Source organism: Myxine glutinosa, unplaced genomic scaffold (assembly GCF_964187855.1).
Source record: "Myxine glutinosa unplaced genomic scaffold, kmMyxGlut1.1 SCAFFOLD_414, whole genome shotgun sequence".
NCBI classification, from domain to species: domain Eukaryota; kingdom Metazoa; phylum Chordata; class Myxini; order Myxiniformes; family Myxinidae; genus Myxine; species Myxine glutinosa.
Window position 1 is genome coordinate 89,236 of NW_027616516.1, and position 25,057 is coordinate 114,292.

The following is a 25,057-nucleotide window of genomic DNA, read 5'->3' on the forward strand; positions in this document are numbered from 1 at the left end:
AGAGGTATAAAACATATGGACACTGCCAGAACTTCCAGGAAATAAGTTGGAAATTCAAACAAGGTGGATCTGGGGTGAATCAGTGGGGGTAGAAAAGATCAAGGTTTTGGATGGGGAAAGATAAGAGATGGTGGTGAACAGCTGTTTTAAAGATCTGGAGGGAGGAGTGGGATTGAAGAGAGTGTGGGAGTTTGTTCCAGAGGCGGGAGAAAAGAGGAATGAAAGAGTGAAGGTGAGCATAGAGCCGAGATTTCGGCAGTTTAACCATCAGAGGGTTGCTGGCAGATCTTGTGCGACCTGTAGGAATATTTGGGGGACAAAGCACCGAGAGAGAGCTGGGGGAGCAAGGCCGGAGAGGAGTCGGTAGAAGACAGAAAGACTACCTACCTGTCTGCGGTGAGTGAGTGAAAGGCCCTTGGAGATAGCTTCATCACGGGAGATTCCAATGATTCTGAAAGCTTTGGTTTCAACAGCGTGAAGCCGAGCTAGGTGTGAGGCAGGAGCACCGGCCATAGAGGAGAACAGTATTCCATTGAGATGTGGATGAAAGCCTTGTATGTGGTGAGGAGCTCAGGTGTGCCGAGGAAGGACTTCGCACGACAGAGGATGCCCAGTCGGCGACTGGCTTTGGAGGCCAGCTTGGAAATGTGGTTTTACCAAGAAAGATCATGGCAGATATTGAGACCCAAAAGCTTGAGCGACAGAACTTCTTGGAGAGGATTGTTGAGAAAGTAGATGGGAGGGTTGTCCAGTCGATCTTTTCGGAGAGACATAGTAAGAGTGTGAGATTTGTCAGGATTGAAAGACATGTTCCACTTGTTTGACCAGCCTGTGATTTTGTCCAGGTCTTCAGAGAGTAAGGAGGCTGCAGACTGCCGATCTGAGGGCAGAGGAATGGAGCGGCAGAGAGTGGAGTCATCAGCAAAGAGATAGAGAGGATTTTCCAGAGAGTCGGAGAGCTCATTGATAAAGACCAGAAAAAGCACAGGGCCCAGAACACTGCCTTGGGGAACTCCAGCCTGAACAGGAAGGGGGAGATGAGAGAAATCCATTCAGGGCCACACGTTGTCTACGACCAGAGAGGAAGTCCGCAAGCCATGCATGGAGATTTCCATGGATACCATCGGAGGAGAGTTTGGTGAGCAGAGCTGGGTGCCAGACCGTATCGAAGGCACGTGATATGTCAAGGGAGACGGCTCTGATTTCCTGTTTGGCATTGAGGACCTCCATCCATTGTTGAGACAGAAGAAGCAGCATGTCCAGAGTAGAATGACCTGGTCTGAAACCAAATTGATGATCAGAGATCAAGCCATTGGAGAAGAGGAAAGATTTCATATCCGAAGCAATGATGGATTCCATGACTTTGCTGATAATTGGGAGCAGGCTGATTGGTCTGTAGTTGCAAGGATCTGTTTTTGCACCTTTTTTGTGTAAAGCGGTAATGTTTGCTGATTTCCAGGATGCTGGCAGATGACCTTGAGCAAAAGAGAGGGTGAAAAGAACAGAGAGAGGGTGAGATAGTGCGGCAGAGCAGGATTTTAGGACCCGTGGGCTGATGCCGTCTGGTCCAGTTGCAGAATCAGAGTCGAGGTTTGACAAAAACTCCTCCACCTTGTCAGGAGAGAAGGACACAGAGTCCAGGAGCAGTTGGGTTCGACTGGGTAAGGTGGGAACAGAGAGAGATGGGTTTGGGACACAAGATTTTGAGGCAAACACAGAGTTTAGGCATTCGGCTTTGTCACGTGCGGTGTCGACTGTGTAGCCATTTGAGGTGAGGGAGGGGATGGAGGGGGCACAAACACCAGAAACGGATTTGACCAGACGCCACCAGGATTTGGAGGAAGGAGACAGGTTTGAGAGTTCATTCTTGAGTGTGGAGAGATAGTGCTTCCTGGCACTCCTGAGGGTAGACACACACTTGTTCCAAGCTTGGTGGAAGGAACTGGAATTGCCTTCAGTTGGATTAGCCTTCCAAGCGGCAAAGGCAAGTTGTTCCAGGGCAACTGCCTCACCACAAGATTCAGTGTACCATGGACGGGAGAAAGAGAAAGACAGCTGAAGACGAGATGGGATAAATCTGTGCATGAGAGAGATCAGTTTGCTTTGGAAGTATTCCCAGGAAGAATTGATGTCAGAGGCAGTGGAGATGGGAGACCAGTCCAGATGATTGATGGCTGCTTGAAGACTGTGCCAGTCGGCCTGAGTGAAATGACAGACTCGGTCGCGCTGAGGAGGCTCTCTGAGAATGGCCAGAGAGATGTCCACTTTAACAAGCACATGATCAGAAGAACCGATTGGGGCAGAAGAAGAGCAGCAGACATTAGCAGGGAAGTTTGTCATAACCAAGTCTAGAAGAGAAGATACACCATTGGCTGAGATCCGGGTCGGGAAATTTACAGATTGAGTCACAGAAGTCCTTTGCTGAGATGCCACGGCTGGTGAGAGAGGAACCCACACCCAACCCGCTGGCATGATGACAGTTGAAGTCACCACATATGAGGAAGAGAGAGTTGGGATGAGTGGATAGAAGTTGGTCCATGTTGTCAGACAGTGAAATGTAAATGGAGTCATCACTGTTTGGAGGACGGTACAGAACACATATGAACAAAAGGTGGGAGCGGAGAGGAAGCCGTAGCCAGAGGTACTCCTGGGGGTGAGGTGGAGAGAGGGCAGTGCAAGGAGAGTGAGGAAGAGAGTTTTTGATAAAGATAGCCACCCCACCACCAGGACGAGACTCAGGTCTATCATACCGGAGGAGGGAGTAACCAGGAAGAGATATTAAGGAATCAGAGACATCTTGAAGGAGGAAAGTCTCTGTTAAGCAGATCAAGTCTGGATTGTCAGAAGCAACCTGTATGGAGAGATCAGTCAGGTTTGAGTGAAGGCCCCGGATGTTTGAGGTCCATACCGTTAATGAAGAGAGAGGGGGAGCATTGGGTACAGGACAGGGGAGGGGAGGAGTCGGGTAAGATGAAGGATGAGAGGGGGAGGTAGGGAGAGCAGTTGATAGTGTGTCAGAGATTGCAGAAGAGTTCAAGAAAAGGAAGGATGAGGAGAACGAAAGGTTTGATGGTGAAGGGATGAGGCACAGTGAGGAGTTGTTTGAGGGGGGGTGGGGCAGAGGAAAGTAGAAGGTTGGGGGAGGTGGAGGTATGAGATAGAAGGGAGACGAAGTGAGGAGGAGGCAGCTTTGAGGAGGAGGAGGGGGAGGGAGAATTGGAGAGGAATGGTATGGGGGGAGATTTGAATGGGAGGGGTTGGGGGGGAGTTTTGAAGGGGAGGAGTGAGGGGGGAGTTTAGGAGGGGAGGGGCAAGGGGGGAGTTTAGTAGGGGAGGGGCAAGGGGGAAGTTTAGGAGTGGAGGGGCAAGGGGGGTGTTTAAGAGTGTAGGGGCAAGGGGGGGATTTGGAGGGGAGGGGCAAGGGGGGAGTTTAGGAGTGGAGGGGCAAGGGGGGAGTTTAGGAGTGTAGGGGCAAGGGGGAGATTTGGAGGGGAGGGGCAAGAGGGGAGTTTAGAAAGTGGATGATTAATGAAAGACGAACATTGAAAGCAAAGCAACCTACAGGTGCAACACATTTGTGGGAACTTCTGCAACAGCGTTGGGAAGAACTTCCCGAACAATATTTGATTTCCATTGTAGAAAGAATCCCACGAGTGTGTTCGGCGGTTATACCTGCAAAAGGTGGCTACTTTGCTGAATCAAAAATTTTAATTAAATTTTGTTAAACAAAATTATTCTATGATTTCCTTTTTTATCTCCAATTGTTTATTTGTTCTATGCTTAATTTCAGAGTACATTGAGACATTAAACTGCGTAAATTTCAATAAAAACTGGAAAAATTGAGGTGTTCTAAAACCTTTGACCGGTGGTGTAGGTCACGTTATACAGGCGCAATCTTGGAAAAATCGAAAAAGGTTGCACCTCTATATCTCCGAAACCGCTCCATGGAAAAAATTTAAACATGGCTCTTTGTCAAGTACTCCCCTTAGGGAATAAGATTTGTTAATGTTGATGTCATCGGTACCTTAATTATGACGTCATAATTCGACAAGTACAACACTTGATTCGATCAGTATGAATTTATTTTCTGCAATTATTGGTCCGATTGACACGAAATTTTCACCATAGGAGGGCCTCCTCCTGAAGAATATTTTAATGATAAATATGACGTCATAGGTAATGAGGTGCAGGTGCAATCTTGGAAAAACTACGACGGTGCCTCCATATCTTTGAAACCACTCCATGGAAAACAAGTACAAAAAGTTTTAATTAAAACAAAAGCCGCGTCGTTGTTACACAATGCCTAGATGCAGCTGTGCCTATAACGTCGATGTTATAGGCACAGGACATTCCTATTGATTCGATTACTTGATGTTATTTTTGTGCAAAGTGAAAATATATCTCAGCAATTTCCGGTGTGTGGCGACGAATTTTTAATATATCTCGGCATTTTCCCGTCTGTTATTTCAGGCGGTGTATGACTGACCATGCCGTGATTGTAAAAAAATATATCTCAATGGACTTGAAGTTACAGGCCTTTGAGAATTCATTTCGTTCTATAAAGGGCAACTTTCATCGGATTTTCTTCCCGCTTTTTTTCAACCGAGTCTAAAACTATGTTAGCGACTGTGAAAAATGAAATGATATATCGAATTTGATTTGAAATAAAACTGTGTGAGAGAGGAAGACACCACGGGCCTACAAAACAGGCCTCAAAGCTATGCGAGTGAATAAAATGGTTGATATTTGTTTATATGAAGCCTCTCCCACAATGGGTGGAGCTATGGTTCCCAGAATGGGTGGAGCTTTGAGGTTTTGTCTTCTCTGCAAGAACAAGAAGAAGAAGAAGAAGAACAACAACAACAACAGCAGAGGGCACTCTATGAGCAGCGTCTGCGACGCGGCTAAAAAGACCTCCCCCATAAGTCGTGGGATGTGTTCACGTTATTTTTACGAAGATTAGCTTACATTGCTTCTTCCAGCAGAAAATCCACAAAAGTAGTTTCACACTTTGGTGGAATGTGATGATTCAAGTTTATTGAGTTTTTTTTTACATCCTTATTCAAATACACACACACAAATATTTCAAATCAGGCAAACCTGCCACCATTTGTTCGAGCAACATTCAGTCTTGTACGAAATAGTCTCTGCAAAGTTGCCTTTATTGTCAGTCCCCAGGACTACTCCCAAAACCATGTGGTAAAGGTGGGTAGCAAGAAGTGCAAGTCCAATAATATTGTCATTCATGTCAAAATGGTCTCACGCTGCATAATGTACAAACAACCGCCGGAACCTCAAAAAAGCAAAGAAAAGGAATTAAAAAGCGAGGAAGAAAATGATTCAAAAAACAATTTAGATTTAAAGTACAATTAAAGTACAATTCGAAGTTTTTATCCCTGATTCAAATTATTTTGCCATTTCCCATTCTCCTTCAACACCATGCGCCCAGAGTACTAACACCATGCGCCCCGAGTACTAACACCATGCGCCCAGAGTACTAACACCATGCACCCAGAGTACTAACACCATGCACCCAGAGTACTAACACCATGCGCCCCGAGTACTAACACCATGCGCCCCGAGTACTAACACCATGCGCCCCGAGTACTAACACCATGCGCCCCGAGTACTAACACCATGCGCCCAGAGTACTAACACCATGCGCCCAGAGTACTAACACCATGCGCCCAGAGTACTAACACCATGCACCCCGAGTACTAACACCATGCGCCCCGAGTACTAACACCATGCGCCCAGAGTACTAACACCATGCGCCCAGAGTACTAACACCATGCGCCAGTAGGCCCATCTACACAGAGAGGACTCACATCTATGAGTCTCAGACAAAATGCATCAGAAGTGGCAGGTTTCCTACTAATCTGACACTAGATCTGCTTCTACAACATAATCTATATATAATGGAGCAAGTGTTTGTATGCATGTATATATATATGTATGTATGTTTGTATGTATGTATGTATGTATGTATGTTTGTATGTATGTATGTATGTATGTCTGTATGTCTGTATGTATGTATGTATGTATGTATGTCCTATACCCAATGGATAGACAGGTGGCCTGATGCCATCCACAATTGGAACCTGAAAAATTCATACGTCGGCCATTTTGGTAAGCCGAAGATATCTTCGGAAGTGTCATATTCACAATCGCCATGCCCTCCCTATAAGTTTTTCGTTCAGTGTAAAACAACCTTAGCGACTGTTAAAAGTATCAACAAACATTGAAAGCTTGGAGCCGACTAGTGTCAGGTCCTTGTGAAGACGTCAGTACGTATACTCTTATAGGCCTCAGGGGTCAGCCTATGGCCTACTGATATTGGAATTATCCAAGCTATATAACCAGGATGTATTATATATGCACAAAAGCAGTACACATGTTTTTGCTTTATGTATGCAACCCGGGTTATTTTAATTTTCAGGAGCGATCGAGGAGGCGATCTGTTGCCTTTGACTATACACCGCCCAAATAAAGGGACGCGTCAGAACAAGATCACACCTTGGGCGGGTACTCTGCCAATTGATCGAATTGAGTGCAAAATGAAGTTTATAACTGACTTTTCGAATGCAATATTTACATAAACAGTGGAGATGAGGATCAAGACTTTCTGAGTATGTCAGCAGGCCTGCGGTGACGTCTTCAGGTGAGAGAGGCATAGATGGTGGCTTTGGACATGTCAGCGTTTTTTGGTGGCCTCTTGGGATTGGATCGTTTCAGTTCAAGTGCAGCATATTGTATTTCATCCTTAGGAGTAAATTGGGAAGAAATGAGAGAATATAGGAATTTCAATATATATGTTGTGGAAAACCATTCAGGTCCGCACAACTTTTAGTCCAACGGTTTGGTTTAATTGCATTTAGATCATCACATCATTCCTGTAAGTAGAAATACACAATAAGCATACGATGCGACATCTCATAAAGCCATTCATATCAGTCAATGCAAGCAAGCTAGATATTCTATAAAGGCGTACCATTAACGAGGCTACCGATGTAACATGTCACAAGGGAGAAGTCTCGGAGCACTGACACAGCAACGGGTCTTATAGTCACGCCCCTAGTGGGGGACAGCAATGACAGCGAGCAGCGAGCATCCCCACCCGGGTTCAGTACGGATACGATTTCACTACATTCACCCCCCGTCAGAATTATACGGCCGCGCGGCTAAAAGCGAGTGAGCGTCAGCATGGGCGCGGAGTATTAGTCGGCCCAACCGTAGCGGACCGGGCGGCGAATTTCTCTGCCAGCACGCGTTCGAAATTCCCCGGGTACGGCGTCTCGTAACCCTGTATCCCCGGTGTCAGAGGCGTCAACAGGGTCGGGTGATGAAGGGGGTAACGCCAAGTCGTCGGACCCGGGCAGTCTCGACGGGGGGAGGGTCGGTGGACTGTCGGCGATGGGAGCGTCGGGAGAGGTCATAGTCTCATAGACGGGTTCGACTGGTCCGTCCGATTCCCTACTAAGGTCGTCGACCCCGCAAGGGGCAAGATGACGAACGGAGACAGTAGTCTCACGACCATCAGACGTCATCACACGAGCATGCTCAGGATTAGCCTGGAGAATCTGCACTTTGTCCACAAGGGGGTCGTACTTGCTCGCGCGAACTGCCCGTTTAAGGTAGGCCGGCCCGGGCCCAGCGAGCCAACTGGGCAAAGACCGTATACACCCCGAGCTCCTGGGGTGGTGGAAAAGACGCTCGTGGGGAGTTTGGTTAGTTGCCGTACTCAGGAGTGCCCGGATTGAGTTCAACGCCGCAGGTAGCGACCAAGCCCATTTATCGAGGCCCCGGCCGTGGGTCCGGAGATGGAGCATGACGGCCCTCCAGATAATCCCGTTGAAGCGTTCGATCTGCCCATTAGCCTGGGGTCTATACGGCGTGGTGTAACTAGACGCAACGTTGTTTTGGAGCAGATAGCCGCGCACCTCCTGAGACAAGAAGACTGCACCCCGGTCGGTATGGACATAGGCCGGGTAACCGAACATTGAGAACAAGTTCTGTAAGCAACGCATCACCGTGGCAGCAGTCATGTCCGCGCACATATAAGCAAAGGGGAATCGTGAGTACTCATCAACGATAGTGAGCAGATAGCGAGAGCCGCTCGACACCGGCAAAGGGCCCTTGAAATCCATCGCCAAGCGTTCCCACGGGCGTGTAGCCTTCACCAGAGTCCCCATAGGGGGGTTATAGAAACGCGGTTTGATTTCCGCGCAGATAGCGCAGTCGCGACAGATACGGCGGATATCGTCAATCGAGTAAGGGAGATTCCCACTCCGCACGAAATGAGCGAAACGCGTTACGCCGGGATGGCCCGCAGTAGCATGCAGCACCCGTAGGCCCTCCAACGAGGTGATACCAGCACATGTAGTGGGGCGCGATAAGGCATCGGCGGCCTGGTTATCCTTCCCTGGGCGATATTTGATGGTGTAACAGAAGTCGGCGAGTTCGATACGCCAGCGAGTGATTTTCTCGTTCTTAATGCGCTGGGCGTGTAAGGTGTCGTACATGAACGCAACGCTTTGCTGGTCCGTGATGATTTGGAAGCTCCGCCCGAGTAGGTACGGGCGCCATCGCCGAATAGACTCGACGATCGCATACGCTTCCTTTTCAACGGATGAGTGCCGCCGCTCAGCGGAGGTAAGAGTCCGTGAAAAGAAAGCCACGGGACGTCCCCCTTGGGAGAGGGTCGCCGCGATGGCCTGATCCGAGGCGTCACTTTCGAGGACGAACGAGCCGCTCTCGTCAATGGTTGCTACGGCGGCTCGGGCGATGTCGGTCTTAAGTCCTTCAAAGGCCGTCAATGCGGCCGAACACAGGGGAAAGGTGTCGCAGGCCACAAGGGGGCGAAGTTTCGCGGAGAAATTTTGCACCCATTTGGAGTAATGGGCGAACAGCCCAAGGGCGCGTTTCAGGGAAGCCCGATCGCAGGGAGGGGCCATGTCGCGCAAAGGTCGCAGACGTTCCTTATCCGGAGAGACAGAGCCATGGGTCACGGTGTACCCCAGAAGATCTATGGTGCGTAGGGAGTATCGGCACTTATCCTCGTTCATAGTTAAGTGATACCGTTGCGCGACCTCAAGGAAGCGCTTCAGATTAGCGTCATGGTGCCCTTGGTCATATCCACAAACCGTAAGGTTATCGAGGTAGACGAAAACATCGGTTAAGTGCTCCCGCGCAACGAGGTCATCCATGGCCCTCTGGAAACAAGCGACCCCGTTCGTCACCCCAAAGGGCAATCGTGTAAATTGGTACAACCGCTGCCCCGACTCGAAAGCGGTATAGATACGATCCGCCCTAGAGATAGGGATCTGGTGGTACGCACTACGGAGATCGAGAGTACTATAGACCGAATACTGGGACACCTGTTGCACTAGCGCGTCCATCCCCGGAAGGGGGTAGGCATCCAGCTGTGTAAAGCGGTTAATCGTTTGGGAATAGTCGATTACCATGCGTTTGCGATGGGCCTCACTGCGCACCACTAAGACCTGGGCACGCCACGGTGACCTACTAGGTTCTATGATGCCGTCTTTCAAGAGCTGAGTCGTTTCGTCCGCAATGAATTGCATGTCCGCGCGGGAGTAGCGTCTCGATTTTACCGCGACAGGGGTACAGTCGGAGGTTAGATTGGGGAACAGCGAAAGCGGACGGACGTCCATTTGCGCTAGGGCGCACACCGTTAGCGCGTCGTCCGCCCCCACAACAAGAGTGTCAGGCCCACCGAACTCCATTACCAGACGTCCATGCAGCTTAAGAAAATCGTGTCCTAGCAGAATATCAGCACATAACGCGGGTAAAACCATAAGGTGTACATCAGGGAAAACCCGTCCCTTTAGCACTAGTTTCAATCGGCATTCCCCTTTTGTGCTAAGCCGGAGTCCCTGGGATGCCATGAAGATCCGTCGTGTAGACCGCCCGATCCGCCATCCATGCCTGAGCACAAGTCGCTGGTCGATAAAACTATCCGTAGATCCGGTGTCCACCAAGGCCTGAACACAATGGCCCTCAACCATAAGGGGAATAAGGGCTTGAGCCAGGCCAGACGAGGCAGCTGGGAGCGGGACTGAGCCCCCCGAATGGGTCGGACCAGCCTCGCGGGTGGATCCTACACCAGCAGCAGTTTTGCGATCGTGACCGGAGTCTGCGTTGACCATGGGGAATCCATTATCGTCATCAGAGGGCTTTCCCCAGCATTCCGGTGTTTCGCGATTCAAAATCCGATGAGAAAAGGCCTCAGTAGTATTTGACATCGCCTTTTGACACTCCTGGCAGATAAAGGCTTCCGTTGTAGCCGAAATCGCCTTTTTCGTTTGGTCGCTTTGACAAAAGGCTTCCGTAGTATTCGAAATCGCCTTTTTCGTTTGGTCGCTTTGACAACAGGCTTCCGTAGTAGTATTCGAAATCGCCTTTTTCGTTTGGTCGCTTTGACAGAAGGCTTCCGTAGTATTCGAAAGCTGTTTCTTCCCTTGCGTGGCTCGAGGTTTGGCCAAGGACGCGGCCTTTGTCCCCGATGGAGAATGAGACGGTGGTGGCTTTCCGGTGGCGCCAGTCAAGGTTGTCTGAGCGCCCAGCGGGCCGCAGCGAGAGGCCCTCCCCTTCGAAGACGGGTAAGGCGCTGGGCTCGTGGGTTCTGCTACAAGCCCGTTCAAGGTTGCCGCGCCTGCGCGACCGCGGCTGCGCGTGTCGAAGGGCCGCGAGCCGCGTGCCGATTTCTTGCACACTTTCGCGTAATGTCCCTTTAGCGAGCACAAATGGCAAATAGCGTCACGTGCCGGACACACGACTCGGGCATGACGAGGCCCTCCACAAAAAAAACATGCGGCCCCGCGCAAGGCCTTGGGTCTGCTGGTCGTAACGGCAGCTGTCAGGGTAGGGTCATCCGCCGGAGCATCCCGGAGTTCAGCAGGCGGATCCACGTCCTCGTCAGTGGTCCTCTCCGGCCGGGCGTGTAGTGAGGTGCCCGCCAAAAGGCGCGTGCGATCATAGGCGTTCGATTGCATCCGCGCTTCAGTATACACCGTCGCTTGCTCAACCGCCGTAGCGAAGGTCAGGTCGGTCTTCTCCAAGAGTTTGAGACGTAGTTCCTGAGAGGAGACCCCTGCTATGAAGGCATCTAAAAGTCGATCATCTTTAGCCTGCTCGGGAGTCCGTGGCTGGGCGCTGTCCAGCATGAGCTGCCGGAGCTCCTGGGCGTAATGATCCATAGGCTCGTTGGGTTGCTGCCGTCGCGTCTGCAGCAAATAACGCGCATACACAGGGCTTTTTTCTTTTATATAAAGCCGCTTGAGCTCCGCGACGGTAAGATCATACGTCGTGCATTGAGCGACCGAGTGGTAGACCCGGTAGTCGATTTTTGAGTGTAATATTGCCAGCTTCGCGGCAGGCGTCGGAGCGGTATCAGGCTCATTAAAGAGATGCTCCAGTTGCTTGAGCCAGTGCTTGAGTTGCAAGCCTCCGTCCGTGGCTTGTGGGTCGGCGCTGAAAATGGACACCGTCAACGTCTTGTTGCCAGCCATGTCAGCAGATCTTAAATGCAATTAAATGTTGTGGAAAACCATTCAGGTCCGCACAACTTTTAGTCCAACGGTTTGGTTTAATTGCATTTAGATCATCACATCATTCCTGTAAGTAGAAATACACAATAAGCATACGATGCGACATCTCATAAAGCCATTCATATCAGTCAATGCAAGCAAGCTAGATATTCTATAAAGGCGTACCATTAACGAGGCTACCGATGTAACATGTCACAAGGGAGAAGTCTCGGAGCACTGACACAGCAACGGGTCTTATAGTCACGCCCCTAGTGGGGGACAGCAATGACAGCGAGCAGCGAGCATCCCCACCCGGGTTCAGTACGGATACGATTTCACTACAATATACAGCAATATTATTACCATAACAGTTGGGAATTCTACTTCTACTTCTACTTCTCCTTCTCCTTCTACGACTACTCCGCATGCCCAGATAATGGGGTGTAGTGAGCCCCTTGGGGGGAGGGTGGAGGGCTGGAGGGGCGACTGTGTTGTGGCCCTTTTGCACTTCATTCCTTTGGGATGGGGCAAGACTAGGTTAGGGCAGTCATGGTGCCGGCGATAGCTCGCACACTCTTCGCCAAGTACCACCGTGGGATCTTTAACATCTACCAACTCATGTCGGGCAGAAATTATCCATACAACTGGAGTTATTATCATCATAACTACAACAATGCTTTCACAGAACTCCCAACACACTTTTTCAGTCATCTCGTCTTGATTCTCGAAAAGATGGACTTATAAAATGGGTCGTGATGTCCAGATGTCTGTCCATCCATTTGTCCATCTGTCCATCCATTAACTTTTTACTATTTTTGCTAGTCCTCCCTATCATCCGGCTGATTGTTATGAAAATGGACACATCAATACAAGACAGCAGTCCACACAGACGCGCTTGCTTCGATTTTTCTATTTCAAATCATGGAGGCTCTCCTGGAGGGTTACCCATTGAACCTTCGGATCCCTACTCATCCCTTATTTACCAATCGATTGCTCTGAAACATGATAGCGCTCTTCTACTCAATGGTCAGCAGGATTGCTCAGTCTTAGATTCTTCGATTTTGTATCAGGGGACCTCCTAGGGGATCAGGGGAGCTTTCCGGGGGAGGTCCCCCAAAATTGGCAGAGGTATGAACTCCAACCTCAAGAGATGACCGTCAGTTGAGAGACAAAAACGGAGAAGAGGTGCACATTGGATGCTTACCTCAGGGTGTTGGATTTGAGAGGTAGTCATCGGAATACTTGGAGGGTCTGGAGAGGGAGACAGAGATATGGTTCATATTATACACAATCAGGTTAAATGTTCAGTTTTCAATACTTACTCATTTTACATAATATTCCAATAACTTTCTATATTTACTTATAAACATCACATTTACATTCTCTTTTCTTCATCCGCATGTTGTGTGATTATATATATATACTAGCTTGGCTCGGCTCGCTCCGCTCGCCTCACCACGCGTTGATACTGAGGAACGGGCTTATTTTGGCTGAGGATAATGACTGTACCTGAGTTGCTGTGTTGTCATGATTTTCACCAATCATAATACAAACAATTACTTTGCACAAATGTATTTGTTGTGTTTGTGATATTACATTTTTATAGGCAATTTAGGTTGAAGATTTAGGTTGAATGTTTTTTTTTCAAGAAAGAACCCCTCAGCACATACATAGGGGAGGGGTAGGTGCAGACTGGAAGTTTGGGACGATTACACCTCACCACCACATAATTCAAAACACCTCACAGCCACGAAAATAAAAACACCTCACAGCCATAAAACACGTAATAAAAACACCTCACAGCCACGAAAATAAAAACACCTCACAGCCATAAAACACGTAATAAAAGCACGTCACAACCACGAAAATAAAAACACCTCACAGCCATAAAACACCTAATAAAAACACCTCACAACCACGAAAATAAAAACACCTCACAGCCATAAAACACCTAATAAAAACACCTCACAGCCACGAAAATAAAAACACCTCACAGCCATAAAACACGTAGTAAAAGCACGTCACAACCACGAAAATAAAAACACCTCACAGCCATAAAACACCTAATAAAAACACCTCACAACCACGAAAATAAAAACACCTCAGCCATAAAACACGTAATAAAAACACCTCACAGCCACGAAAATAAAAACACCTCACAGCCATAAAACACGTAATAAAAACACCTCACAACCACGAAAATAAAAACACCTCACAACCACGAAAATAAAAACACCTCACAGCCATAAAACACGTAATAAAAACACCTCACAACCACGAAAATAAAAACACCTCACAGCCATAAAACACGTAATAAAAACACCTCACAACCACGAAAATAAAAACACCTCACAGCCACGAAAATAAAAACACCTCACAGCCACGAAAATAAAAACACCTCACAGCCACGAAAATAAAAACACCTCACAGCCACGAAAATAAAAACACCTCACAGCCATAAAACACGTAATAAAAACACCTCACAGCCACGAAAATAAAAACACCTCACAACCACGAAAATAAAAACACCTCACAGCCATAAAACACGTAATAAAAACACCTCACAGCCACGAAAATAAAAACACCTCACAGCCACGAAAATAAAAACACCTCACAGCCACGAAAATAAAAACACCTCACAGCCACGAAAATAAAAACACCTCACAGCCATAAAACACGTAATAAAAACACCTCACAGCCACGAAAATAAAAACACCTCACAGCCACGAAAATAAAAACACCTCACAGCCACGAAAATAAAAACACCTCACAGCCACGAAAATAAAAACACCTCACAACCACGAAAATAAAAACACCTCACAGCCACGAAAATAAAAACACCTCACAGCCATAAAACACGTAATAAAAACACCTCACAGCCACGAAAATAAAAACACCTCACAGCCATAAAACACGTAATAAAAGCACGTCACAACCACGAAAATAAAAACACCTCACAGCCATAAAACACGTAATAAAAACACCTCACAGCCACGAAAATAAAAACACCTCACAGCCATAAAACACCTAATAAAAGCACCTCACAACCACGAAAATAAAAACACCTCACAGCCATAAAACACGTAATAAAAGCACCTCACAGCCACGAAAATAAAAACACCTCACAGCCATAAAACACCTAATAAAAGCACCTCACAACCACGAAAATAAAAACACCTCACAGCCATAAAACACGTAATAAAAGCACCTCACAGCCACGAAAATAAAAACACCTCACAGCCATAAAACACGTAATAAAAACACCTCACAACCACGAAAATAAAAACACCTCACAGCCATAAAACACGTAATAAAAGCACCTCACAGCCACGAAAATAAAAACACCTCACAGCCATAAAACACGTAATAAAAACACCTCACAGCCACGAAAATAAAAACACCTCACAACCACGAAAATAAAAACACCTCACAGCCACGAAAATAAAAACACCTCACAGCCATAAAACACGTAATAAAAACACCTCACAGCCACGAAAATAAAAACACCTCACAGCCATAAAACACGTAATAAAAACACCTCACAACCACGAAAATAAAAACACCTCACAGCCATAAAACACGTAATAAAAGCACCTCACAACCACGAAAATAAAAACACCTCACAGCCACGAAAATAAAAACACCTCACAGCCATAAAACACGTAATAAAAACACCTCACAGCCACGAAAATAAAAACACCTCACAGCCATAAAACACGTAATAAAAACACCTCACAGCCACGAAAATAAAAACACCTCACAGCCATAAAACACGTAATAAAAACACCTCACAGCCACGAAAATAAAAACACCTCACAGCCATAAAACACGTAATAAAAGCACCTCACAACCACGAAAATAAAAACACCTCACAGCCACGAAAATAAAAACACCTCACAGCCATAAAACACGTAATAAAAACACCTCACAGCCACGAAAATAAAAACACCTCACAGCCATAAAACACGTAATAAAAACACCTCACAACCACGAAAATAAAAACACCTCACAGCCATAAAACACGTAATAAAAACACCTCACAACCACGAAAATAAAAACACCTCACAGCCATAAAACACGTAATAAAAACACCTCACAGCCACGAAAATAAAAACACCTCACAGCCATAAAACACGTAATAAAAGCACCTCACAACCATAAAACACCTAATAAAAACACCTCACAACCACGAAAATAAAAACACCTCACAGCCATAAAACACCTAATAAAAACACCTCACAACCACGAAAATAAAAACACCTCACAGCCATAAAACACGTAATAAAAGCACCTCACAGCCACGAAAATAAAAACACCTCACAGCCATAAAACACGTAATAAAAACACCTCACAACCACGAAAATAAAAACACCTCACAGCCATAAAACACGTAATAAAAACACCTCACAACCACGAAAATAAAAACACCTCACAGCCATAAAACACGTAATAAAAACACCTCACAACCACGAAAATAAAAACACCTCACAGCCATAAAACACGTAATAAAAACACCTCACAACCACGAAAATAAAAACACCTCACAGCCATAAAACACGTAATAAAAACACCTCACAACCACGAAAATAAAAACACCTCACAGCCACGAAAATAAAAACACCTCACAGCCATAAAACACGTAATAAAAGCACCTCACAACCACGAAAATAAAAACACCTCACAGCCATAAAACACGTAATAAAAACACCTCACAACCACGAAAATAAAAACACCTCACAGCCATAAAACACGTAATAAAAGCACCTCACAACCACGAAAATAAAAACACCTCACAGCCATAAAACACGTAATAAAAACACCTCACAACCACGAAAATAAAAACACCTCACAGCCACGAAAATAAAAACACCTCACAGCCATAAAACACCTAATAAAAACACCTCACAACCACGAAAATAAAAACACCTCACAGCCATAAAACACGTAATAAAAGCACCTCACAGCCACGAAAATAAAAACACCTCACAGCCATAAAACACGTAATAAAAACACCTCACAACCACGAAAATAAAAACACCTCACAGCCATAAAACACGTAATAAAAACACCTCACAACCACGAAAATAAAAACACCTCACAGCCACGAAAATAAAAACACCTCACAGCCATAAAACACCTAATAAAAACACCTCACAACCACGAAAATAAAAACACCTCACAGCCATAAAACACGTAATAAAAGCACCTCACAGCCACGAAAATAAAAACACCTCACAGCCATAAAACACGTAATAAAAACACCTCACAACCACGAAAATAAAAACACCTCACAGCCATAAAACACGTAATAAAAACACCTCACAACCACGAAAATAAAAACACCTCACAGCCATAAAACACGTAATAAAAACACCTCACAACCACGAAAATAAAAGCACCTCACAGCCACGAAAATAAAAACACCTCACAGCCATAAAACACGTAATAAAAGCACCTCACAACCACGAAAATAAAAACACCTCACAGCCATAAAACACGTAATAAAAACACCTCACAACCACGAAAATAAAAACACCTCACAACCACGAAAATAAAAACACCTCACAGCCATAAAACACGTAATAAAAGCACCTCACAACCACGAAAATAAAAACACCTCACAGCCACGAAAATAAAAACACCTCACAGCCACGAAAATAAAAACACCTCACAGCCACGAAAATAAAAACACCTCACAGCCACGAAAATAAAAACACCTCACAGCCATAAAACACGTAATAAAAACACCTCACAGCCACGAAAATAAAAACACCTCACAGCCACGAAAATAAAAACACCTCACAGCCACGAAAATAAAAACACCTCACAGCCACGAAAATAAAAACACCTCACAGCCACGAAAATAAAAACACCTCACAGCCATAAAACACGTAATAAAAACACCTCACAGCCACGAAAATAAAAACACCTCCCGGCCATAAAACACGTAATAAAAACACCTCACAGCCACGAAAATAAAAACACCTCCCGGCCATAAAACACGTAATAAAAGCACCTCACAACCACGAAAATAAAAACACCTCAGCCACGAAAATAAAAACACCTCACAGCCATAAAACACGTAATAAAAGCACCTCACAACCACGAAAATAAAAACACCTCACAGCCACGAAAATAAAAACACCTCACAGCCACGAAAATAAAAACACCTCACAGCCATAAAACACGTAATAAAAACACCTCACAGCCACGAAAATAAAAACACCTCCCGGCCATAAAACACGTAATAAAAGCACCTCACAACCACGAAAATAAAAACACCTCAGCCACGAAAATAAAAACACCTCACAGCCATAAAACACGTAATAAAAGCACCTCACAACCACGAAAATAAAAACACCTCACAGCCATAAAACACGTAATAAAAGCACCTCACAACCACGAAAATAAAAACACCTCACAGCCATAAAACACGTAATAAAAACACCTCACAACCACGAAAATAAAAACACCTCACAGCCATAAAACACGTAATAAAAGCACCTCACAACCACGAAAATAAAAACACCTCACAGCCACGAAAATAAAAACACCTCACAGCCACGAAAATAAAAACACCTCACAGCCACGAAAATAAAAACACCTCACAGCCACGAAAATAAAAACACCTCACAGCCACGAAAATAAAAACACCTCACAGCCACGAAAATAAAAACACCTCACAGCCACGAAAATAAAAACACCTCACAACCACGAAAATAAAAACCTCACAGCCACGAAAATAAAAACACCTCACAGCCACGAAAATAAAAACACCTCACAGCCATAAAACACGTAATAAAAACACCTCACAGCCACGAAAATAAAAACACCTCACAGCCACGAAAATAAAAACACCTCACAGCCACGAAAATAAAAACACCTCACAGCCACGAAAATAAAAACACCTCACAGCCACGAAAATAAAAACACCTCACAGCCACGAAAATAAAAACACCTCACAGCCACGAAAATAAAAACACCTCACAGCCACGAAAATAAAAACACCTCACAGCCACGAAAATAAAAACACCTCACAACCACGAAAATAAAAACCTCACAGCCACGAAAATAAAAACACCTCACAGCCACGAAAATAAAAACACCTCACAGCCATAAAACACGTAATAAAAACACCTCACAACCACGAAAATAAAAACACCTCACAGCCACGAAAATAAAAACACCTCACAACCACGAAAATAAAAACACCTCACAGCCATAAAACACGTAATAAAAACACCTCACAACCACGAAAATAAAAACACCTCACAGCCATAAAACACGTAATAAAAGCACCTCACAACCACGAAAATAAAAACACCTCACAGCCACGAAAATAAAAACACCTCACAGCCACGAAAATAAAAACACCTCACAGCCACGAAAATAAAAACACCTCACAGCCACGAAAATAAAAACACCTCACAGCCACGAAAATAAAAACACCTCACAGCCATAAAACACGTAATAAAAACACCTCACAGCCACGAAAATAAAAACACCTCACAGCCATAAAACACGTAATAAAAGCACCTCACAGCCACGAAAATAAAAACACCTCACAACCATAAAACACGTAATAAAAACACCTCACAGCCACGAAAATAAAAACACCTCACAGCCATAAAACACGTAATAAAAACACCTCACAACCACGAAAATAAAAACACCTCACAGCCATAAAACACGTAATAAAAACACCTCACAGCCACGAAAATAAAAACACCTCACAGCCATAAAACACGTAATAAAAGCACGTCACAACCACGAAAATAAAAACACCTCACAGCCATAAAACACCTAATAAAAACACCTCACAACCACGAAAATAAAAACACCTCACAGCCATAAAACACGTAATAAAAGCACCTCACAGCCACGAAAATAAAAACACCTCACAGCCATAAAACACGTAATAAAAACACCTCACAGCCACGAAAATAAAAACACCTCACAGCCATAAAACACGTAATAAAAGCACCTCACAACCACGAAAATAAAAACACCTCACAGCCATAAAACACGTAATAAAAACACCTCACAACCACGAAAATAAAAACACCTCACAGCCATAAAACACGTAATAAAAGCACCTCACAACCACGAAAATAAAAACACCTCACAGCCATAAAACACGTAATAAAAACACCTCACAGCCACAAAAATAAAAACACCTCACAGCCATAAAACACGTAATAAAAGCACCTCACAACCACGAAAATAAAAACACCTCACAGCCACGAAAATAAAAACACCTCACAGCCACGAAAATAAAAACACCTCACAGCCACGAAAATAAAAACACCTCACAGCCATAAAACACGTAATAAAAACACCTCACAGCCACGAAAATAAAAACACCTCACAGCCACGAAAATAAAAACACCTCACAGCCATAAAACACGTAATAAAAACACCTCACAACCACGAAAATAAAAACACCTCACAGCCACGAAAATAAAAACACCTCACAGCCATAAAACACGTAATAAAAACACCTCACAACCACGAAAATAAAAACACCTCACAGCCACGAAAATAAAAACACCTCACAGCCATAAAACACGTAATAAAAACACCTCACAGCCACGAAAATAAAAACACCTCACAGCCATAAAACACGTAATAAAAACACCTCACAACCACGAAAATAAAAACACCTCACAGCCATAAAACACGTAATAAAAACACCTCACAACCACGAAAATAAAAACACCTCACAGCCATAAAACACGTAATAAAAACACCTCACAGCCACGAAAATAAAAACACCTCACAGCCATAAAACACGTAATAAAAAGACCTCACAACCACGAAAATAAAAACACCTCACAGCCATAAAACACGTAATAAAAAGACCTCACAACCACGAAAATAAAAACACCTCACAGCCATAAAACACCTAATAAAAACACCTCACAACCACGAAAATAAAAACACCTCACAGCCATAAAACACGTAATAAAAGCACCTCACAGCCACGAAAATAAAAACACCTCACAGCCATAAAACACGTAATAAAAACACCTCACAGCCACGAAAATAAAAACACCTCACAGCCATAAAACACGTAATAAAAGCACCTCACAACCACGAAAATAAAAACACCTCACAGCCATAAAACACGTAATAAAAAGACCTCACAACCACGAAAATAAAAACACCTCACAGCCATAAAACACGTAATAAAAACACCTCACAGCCACGAAAATAAAAACACCTCACAGCCACGAAAATAAAAACACCACAGCCACGAAAATAAAAACACCTCACAGCCACGAAAATAAAAACACCTCACAGCCATAAAACACGTAATAAAAGCACCTCACAACCACGAAAATAAAAACACCTCACAGCCACGAAAATAAAAACACCACAGCCACGAAAATAAAAACACCTCACAGCCACGAAAATAAAAACACCTCACAGCCATAAAACACGTAATAAAAGCACCTCACAACCACGAAAATAAAAACACCTCACAGCCACGAAAATAAAAACACCACAGCCACGAAAATAAAAACACCTCACAGCCACGAAAATAAAAACACCTCACAGCCATAAAACACGTAATAAAAACACCTCACAGCCACGAAAATAAAAACACCTCACAGCCATAAAACACGTAATAAAAACACCTCACAGCCACGAAAATAAAAACACCTCACAGCCATAAAACACGTAATAAAAGCACCTCACAACCACGAAAATAAAAACACCTCACAGCCACGAAAATAAAAACACCTCACAGCCATAAAACAGGTAATAAAAACACCTCACAGCCACGAAAATAAAAACACCTCACAGCCATAAAACACGTAATAAAAGCACCTCACAACCACGAAAATAAAAGCACCTCACAGCCACGAAAATAAAACACCTCACAGCCACGAAAATAAAAACACCTCACAGCCACGAAAATAAAAACACCTCACAGCCACGAAAATAAAAACACCTCACAGCCACGAAAATAAAAACACCTCACAGCCATAAAACATGTAATAAAAATACCTCACAGCCATAAAACACGTAATAAAAGCACCTCACAACCACGAAAATAAAAACACCTCACAGCCATAAAACACGTAATAAAAACACCTCACAGCCACGAAAATAAAAACACCTCACAGCCATAAAACACGTAATAAAAGCACCTCACAACCACGAAAATAAAAACACCTCACAGCCACGAAAATAAAAACACCTCACAGCCATAAAACACGTAATAAAAGCACCTCACAACCACGAAAATAAAAACACCTCACAGCCACGAAAATAAAAACACCTCACAGCCACGAAAATAAAAACACCTCACAGCCACGAAAATAAAAACACCTCACAGCCACGAAAATAAAAACACCTCACAGCCACGAAAATAAAAACACCTCACAGCCATAAAACACGTAATAAAAACACCTCACAGCCACGAAAATAAAAACACCTCACAGCCATAAAACACGTAATAAAAGCACCTCACAACCACGAAAATAAAAACACCTCACAGCCACGAAAATAAAAACACCTCACAGCCATAAAACAGGTAATAAAAACACCTCACAGCCACGAAAATAAAAACACCTCACAGCCATAAAACACGTAATAAAAGCACCTCACAACCACGAAAATAAAAGCACCTCACAGCCACGAAAATAAAACACCTCACAGCCACGAAAATAAAAACACCTCACAGCCACGAAAATAAAAACACCTCACAGCCACGAAAATAAAAACACCTCACAGCCACGAAAATAAAAACACCTCACAGCCACGAAAATAAAAACACCTCACAGCCACGAAAATAAAAACACCTCACAGCCACGAAAATAAAAACACCTCACAGCCACGAAAATAAAAACACCTCACAGCCACGAAAATAAAAACACCTCACAGCCACGAAAATAAAAACACCTCACAGCCATAAAACACGTAATAAAAACACCTCACAACCACGAAAATAAAAACACCTCACAGCCACGAAAATAAAAACACCTCACAGCCACGAAAATAAAAACACCTCACAGCCATAAAACACGTAATAAAAGCACCTCACAACCACGAAAATAAAAACACCTCACAGCCACGAAAATAAAAACACCTCACAGCCATAAAACACGTAATAAAAGCACCTCACAACCACGAAAATAAAAACACCTCACAGCCACGAAAATAAAAACACCTCACAGCCACGAAAATAAAAACACCTCACAGCCACGAAAATAAAAACACCTCACAGCCATAAAACACGTAATAAAAACACCTCACAGCCACGAAAATAAAAACACCTCACAGCCATAAAACACGTAATAAAAGCACCTCACAACCACGGAAATAAAAACACCTCACAGCCACGAAAATAAAAACACCTCACAGCCACGAAAATAAAAACACCTCACAGCCACGAAAATAAAAACACCTCACAGCCACGAAAATAAAAACACCTCACAGCCACGAAAATAAAAACACCTCACAGCCACGAAAATAAAAACACCTCACAGCCACGAAAATAAAAACACCTCACAGCCACGAAAATAAAAACACCTCACAGCCACGAAAATAAAAACACCTCACAGCCACGTAAATAAAAACACCTCACAGCCACGAAAATAAAAACACCTCACAGCCACGAAAATAAAAACACCTCACAGCCATAAAACACGTAATAAAAACACCTCACAGCCACGAAAATAAAAACACCTCACAGCCATAAAACACGTAATAAAAACACCTCACAACCACGAAAATAAAAACACCTCACAGCCACGAAAATAAAAACACCTCACAGCCACGAAAATAAAAACACCTCACAGCCACGAAAATAAAAACACCTCACAGCCACGAAAATAAAAACACCTCACAGCCACGAAAATAAAAACACCTCACAGCCACGAAAATAAAAACACCTCACAGCCACGAAAATAAAAACACCTCACAGCCACGAAAATAAAAGCACCTCACAGCCACGAAAATAAAAACACCTCACAGCCACGAAAATAAAAACACCTCACAGCCACGAAAATAAAAACACCTCACAGCCACGAAAATAAAAACACCTCACAGCCACGAAAATAAAAACACCTCACAGCCACGAAAATAAAAACACCTCACAGCCATAAAACACGTAATAAAAACACCTCACAGCCACGAAAATAAAAACACCTCACAGCCATAAAACACGTAATAAAAGCACCTCACAACCACGAAAATAAAAACACCTCACAGCCACGAAAATAAAAACACCTCACAGCCATAAAACACGTAATAAAAACACCTCACAGCCACGAAAATAAAAACACCTCACAGCCATAAAACACGTAATAAAAACACCTCACAGCCACGAAAATAAAAACACCTCACAGCCATAAAACACGTAATAAAAGCACCTCACAACCACGAAAATAAAAACACCTCACAGCCACGAAAATAAAAACACCTCACAGCCACGAAAATAAAAACACCTCACAGCCACGAAAATAAAAACACCTCACAGCCACGAAAATAAAAACACCTCACAGCCACGAAAATAAAAACACCTCACAGCCACGAAAATAAAAACACCTCACAGCCACGAAAATAAAAACACCTCACAGCCACGAAAATAAAAACACCTCACAGCCACGAAAATAAAAACACCTCACAGCCACGAAAATAAAAACACCTCACAGCCACGAAAATAAAAACACCTCACAGCCACGAAAATAAAAACACCTCACAGCCATAAAACACGTAATAAAAACACCTCACAGCCACGAAAATAAAAACACCTCACAGCCATAAAACACGTAATAAAAGCACCTCACAACCACGAAAATAAAAACACCTCACAGCCACGAAAATAAAAACACCTCACAGCCACGAAAATAAAAACACCTCACAGCCACGAAAATAAAAACACCTCACAGCCACGAAAATAAAAACACCTCACAGCCACGAAAATAAAAACACCTCACAGCCATAAAACACGTAATAAAAGCACCTCACAACCACGAAAATAAAAACACCTCACAGCCACGAAAATAAAAACACCTCACAGCCACGAAAATAAAAACACCTCACAGCCACGAAAATAAAAACACCTCACAGCCACGAAAATAAAAACACCTCACAGCCACGAAAATAAAAACACCTCACAGCCACGAAAATAAAAACACCTCACAGCCACGAAAATAAAAACACCTCACAGCCACGAAAATAAAAACACCTCACAGCCACGAAAATAAAAACACCTCACAGCCACGAAAATAAAAACACCTCACAGCCACGAAAATAAAAACACCTCACAGCCATAAAACACGTAATAAAAACACCTCACAGCCACGAAAATAAAAACACCTCACAGCCATAAAACACGTAATAAAAGCACCTCACAACCACGAAAATAAAAACCTCACAGCCACGAAAATAAAAACACCTCACAGCCACGAAAATAAAAACACCTCACAGCCACGAAAATAAAAACACCTCACAGCCATAAAACACGTAATAAAAGCACCTCACAACCACGAAAATAA

At 44.0% G+C, this 25,057-nt stretch overlaps 1 protein-coding gene across 5 annotated transcripts in view; it reads right to left on the minus strand.

Annotated features, from left to right (window-relative positions):
* Positions 1–5,020: 5,020 nt before the first annotated feature.
* Positions 5,021–25,057, minus strand: part of LOC144888979 (uncharacterized) — a 173,628-nt gene continuing 153,591 nt past the window's right edge. For 2 of the 5 annotated variants that reach the window (XR_013621504.1, XR_013621503.1), the window contains 3 exons: positions 12,751–12,797; positions 5,499–6,762; positions 5,021–5,453 (listed from right to left, as the gene is read on the minus strand). Coding sequence is in view for 2 of the 5 variants with exons in the window: in XM_078768773.1 (XP_078624899.1) it covers positions 6,658–6,762; positions 12,751–12,797 (152 nt within the window). In the remaining 3 variants the exon portion in view is untranslated. Of the gene's footprint in view, positions 6,763–12,750; positions 12,798–25,057 lie in introns of all 5 variants that reach the window. The other 3 variants (XM_078768773.1, XM_078768772.1, XR_013621502.1) reach the window with 2 other exon arrangements.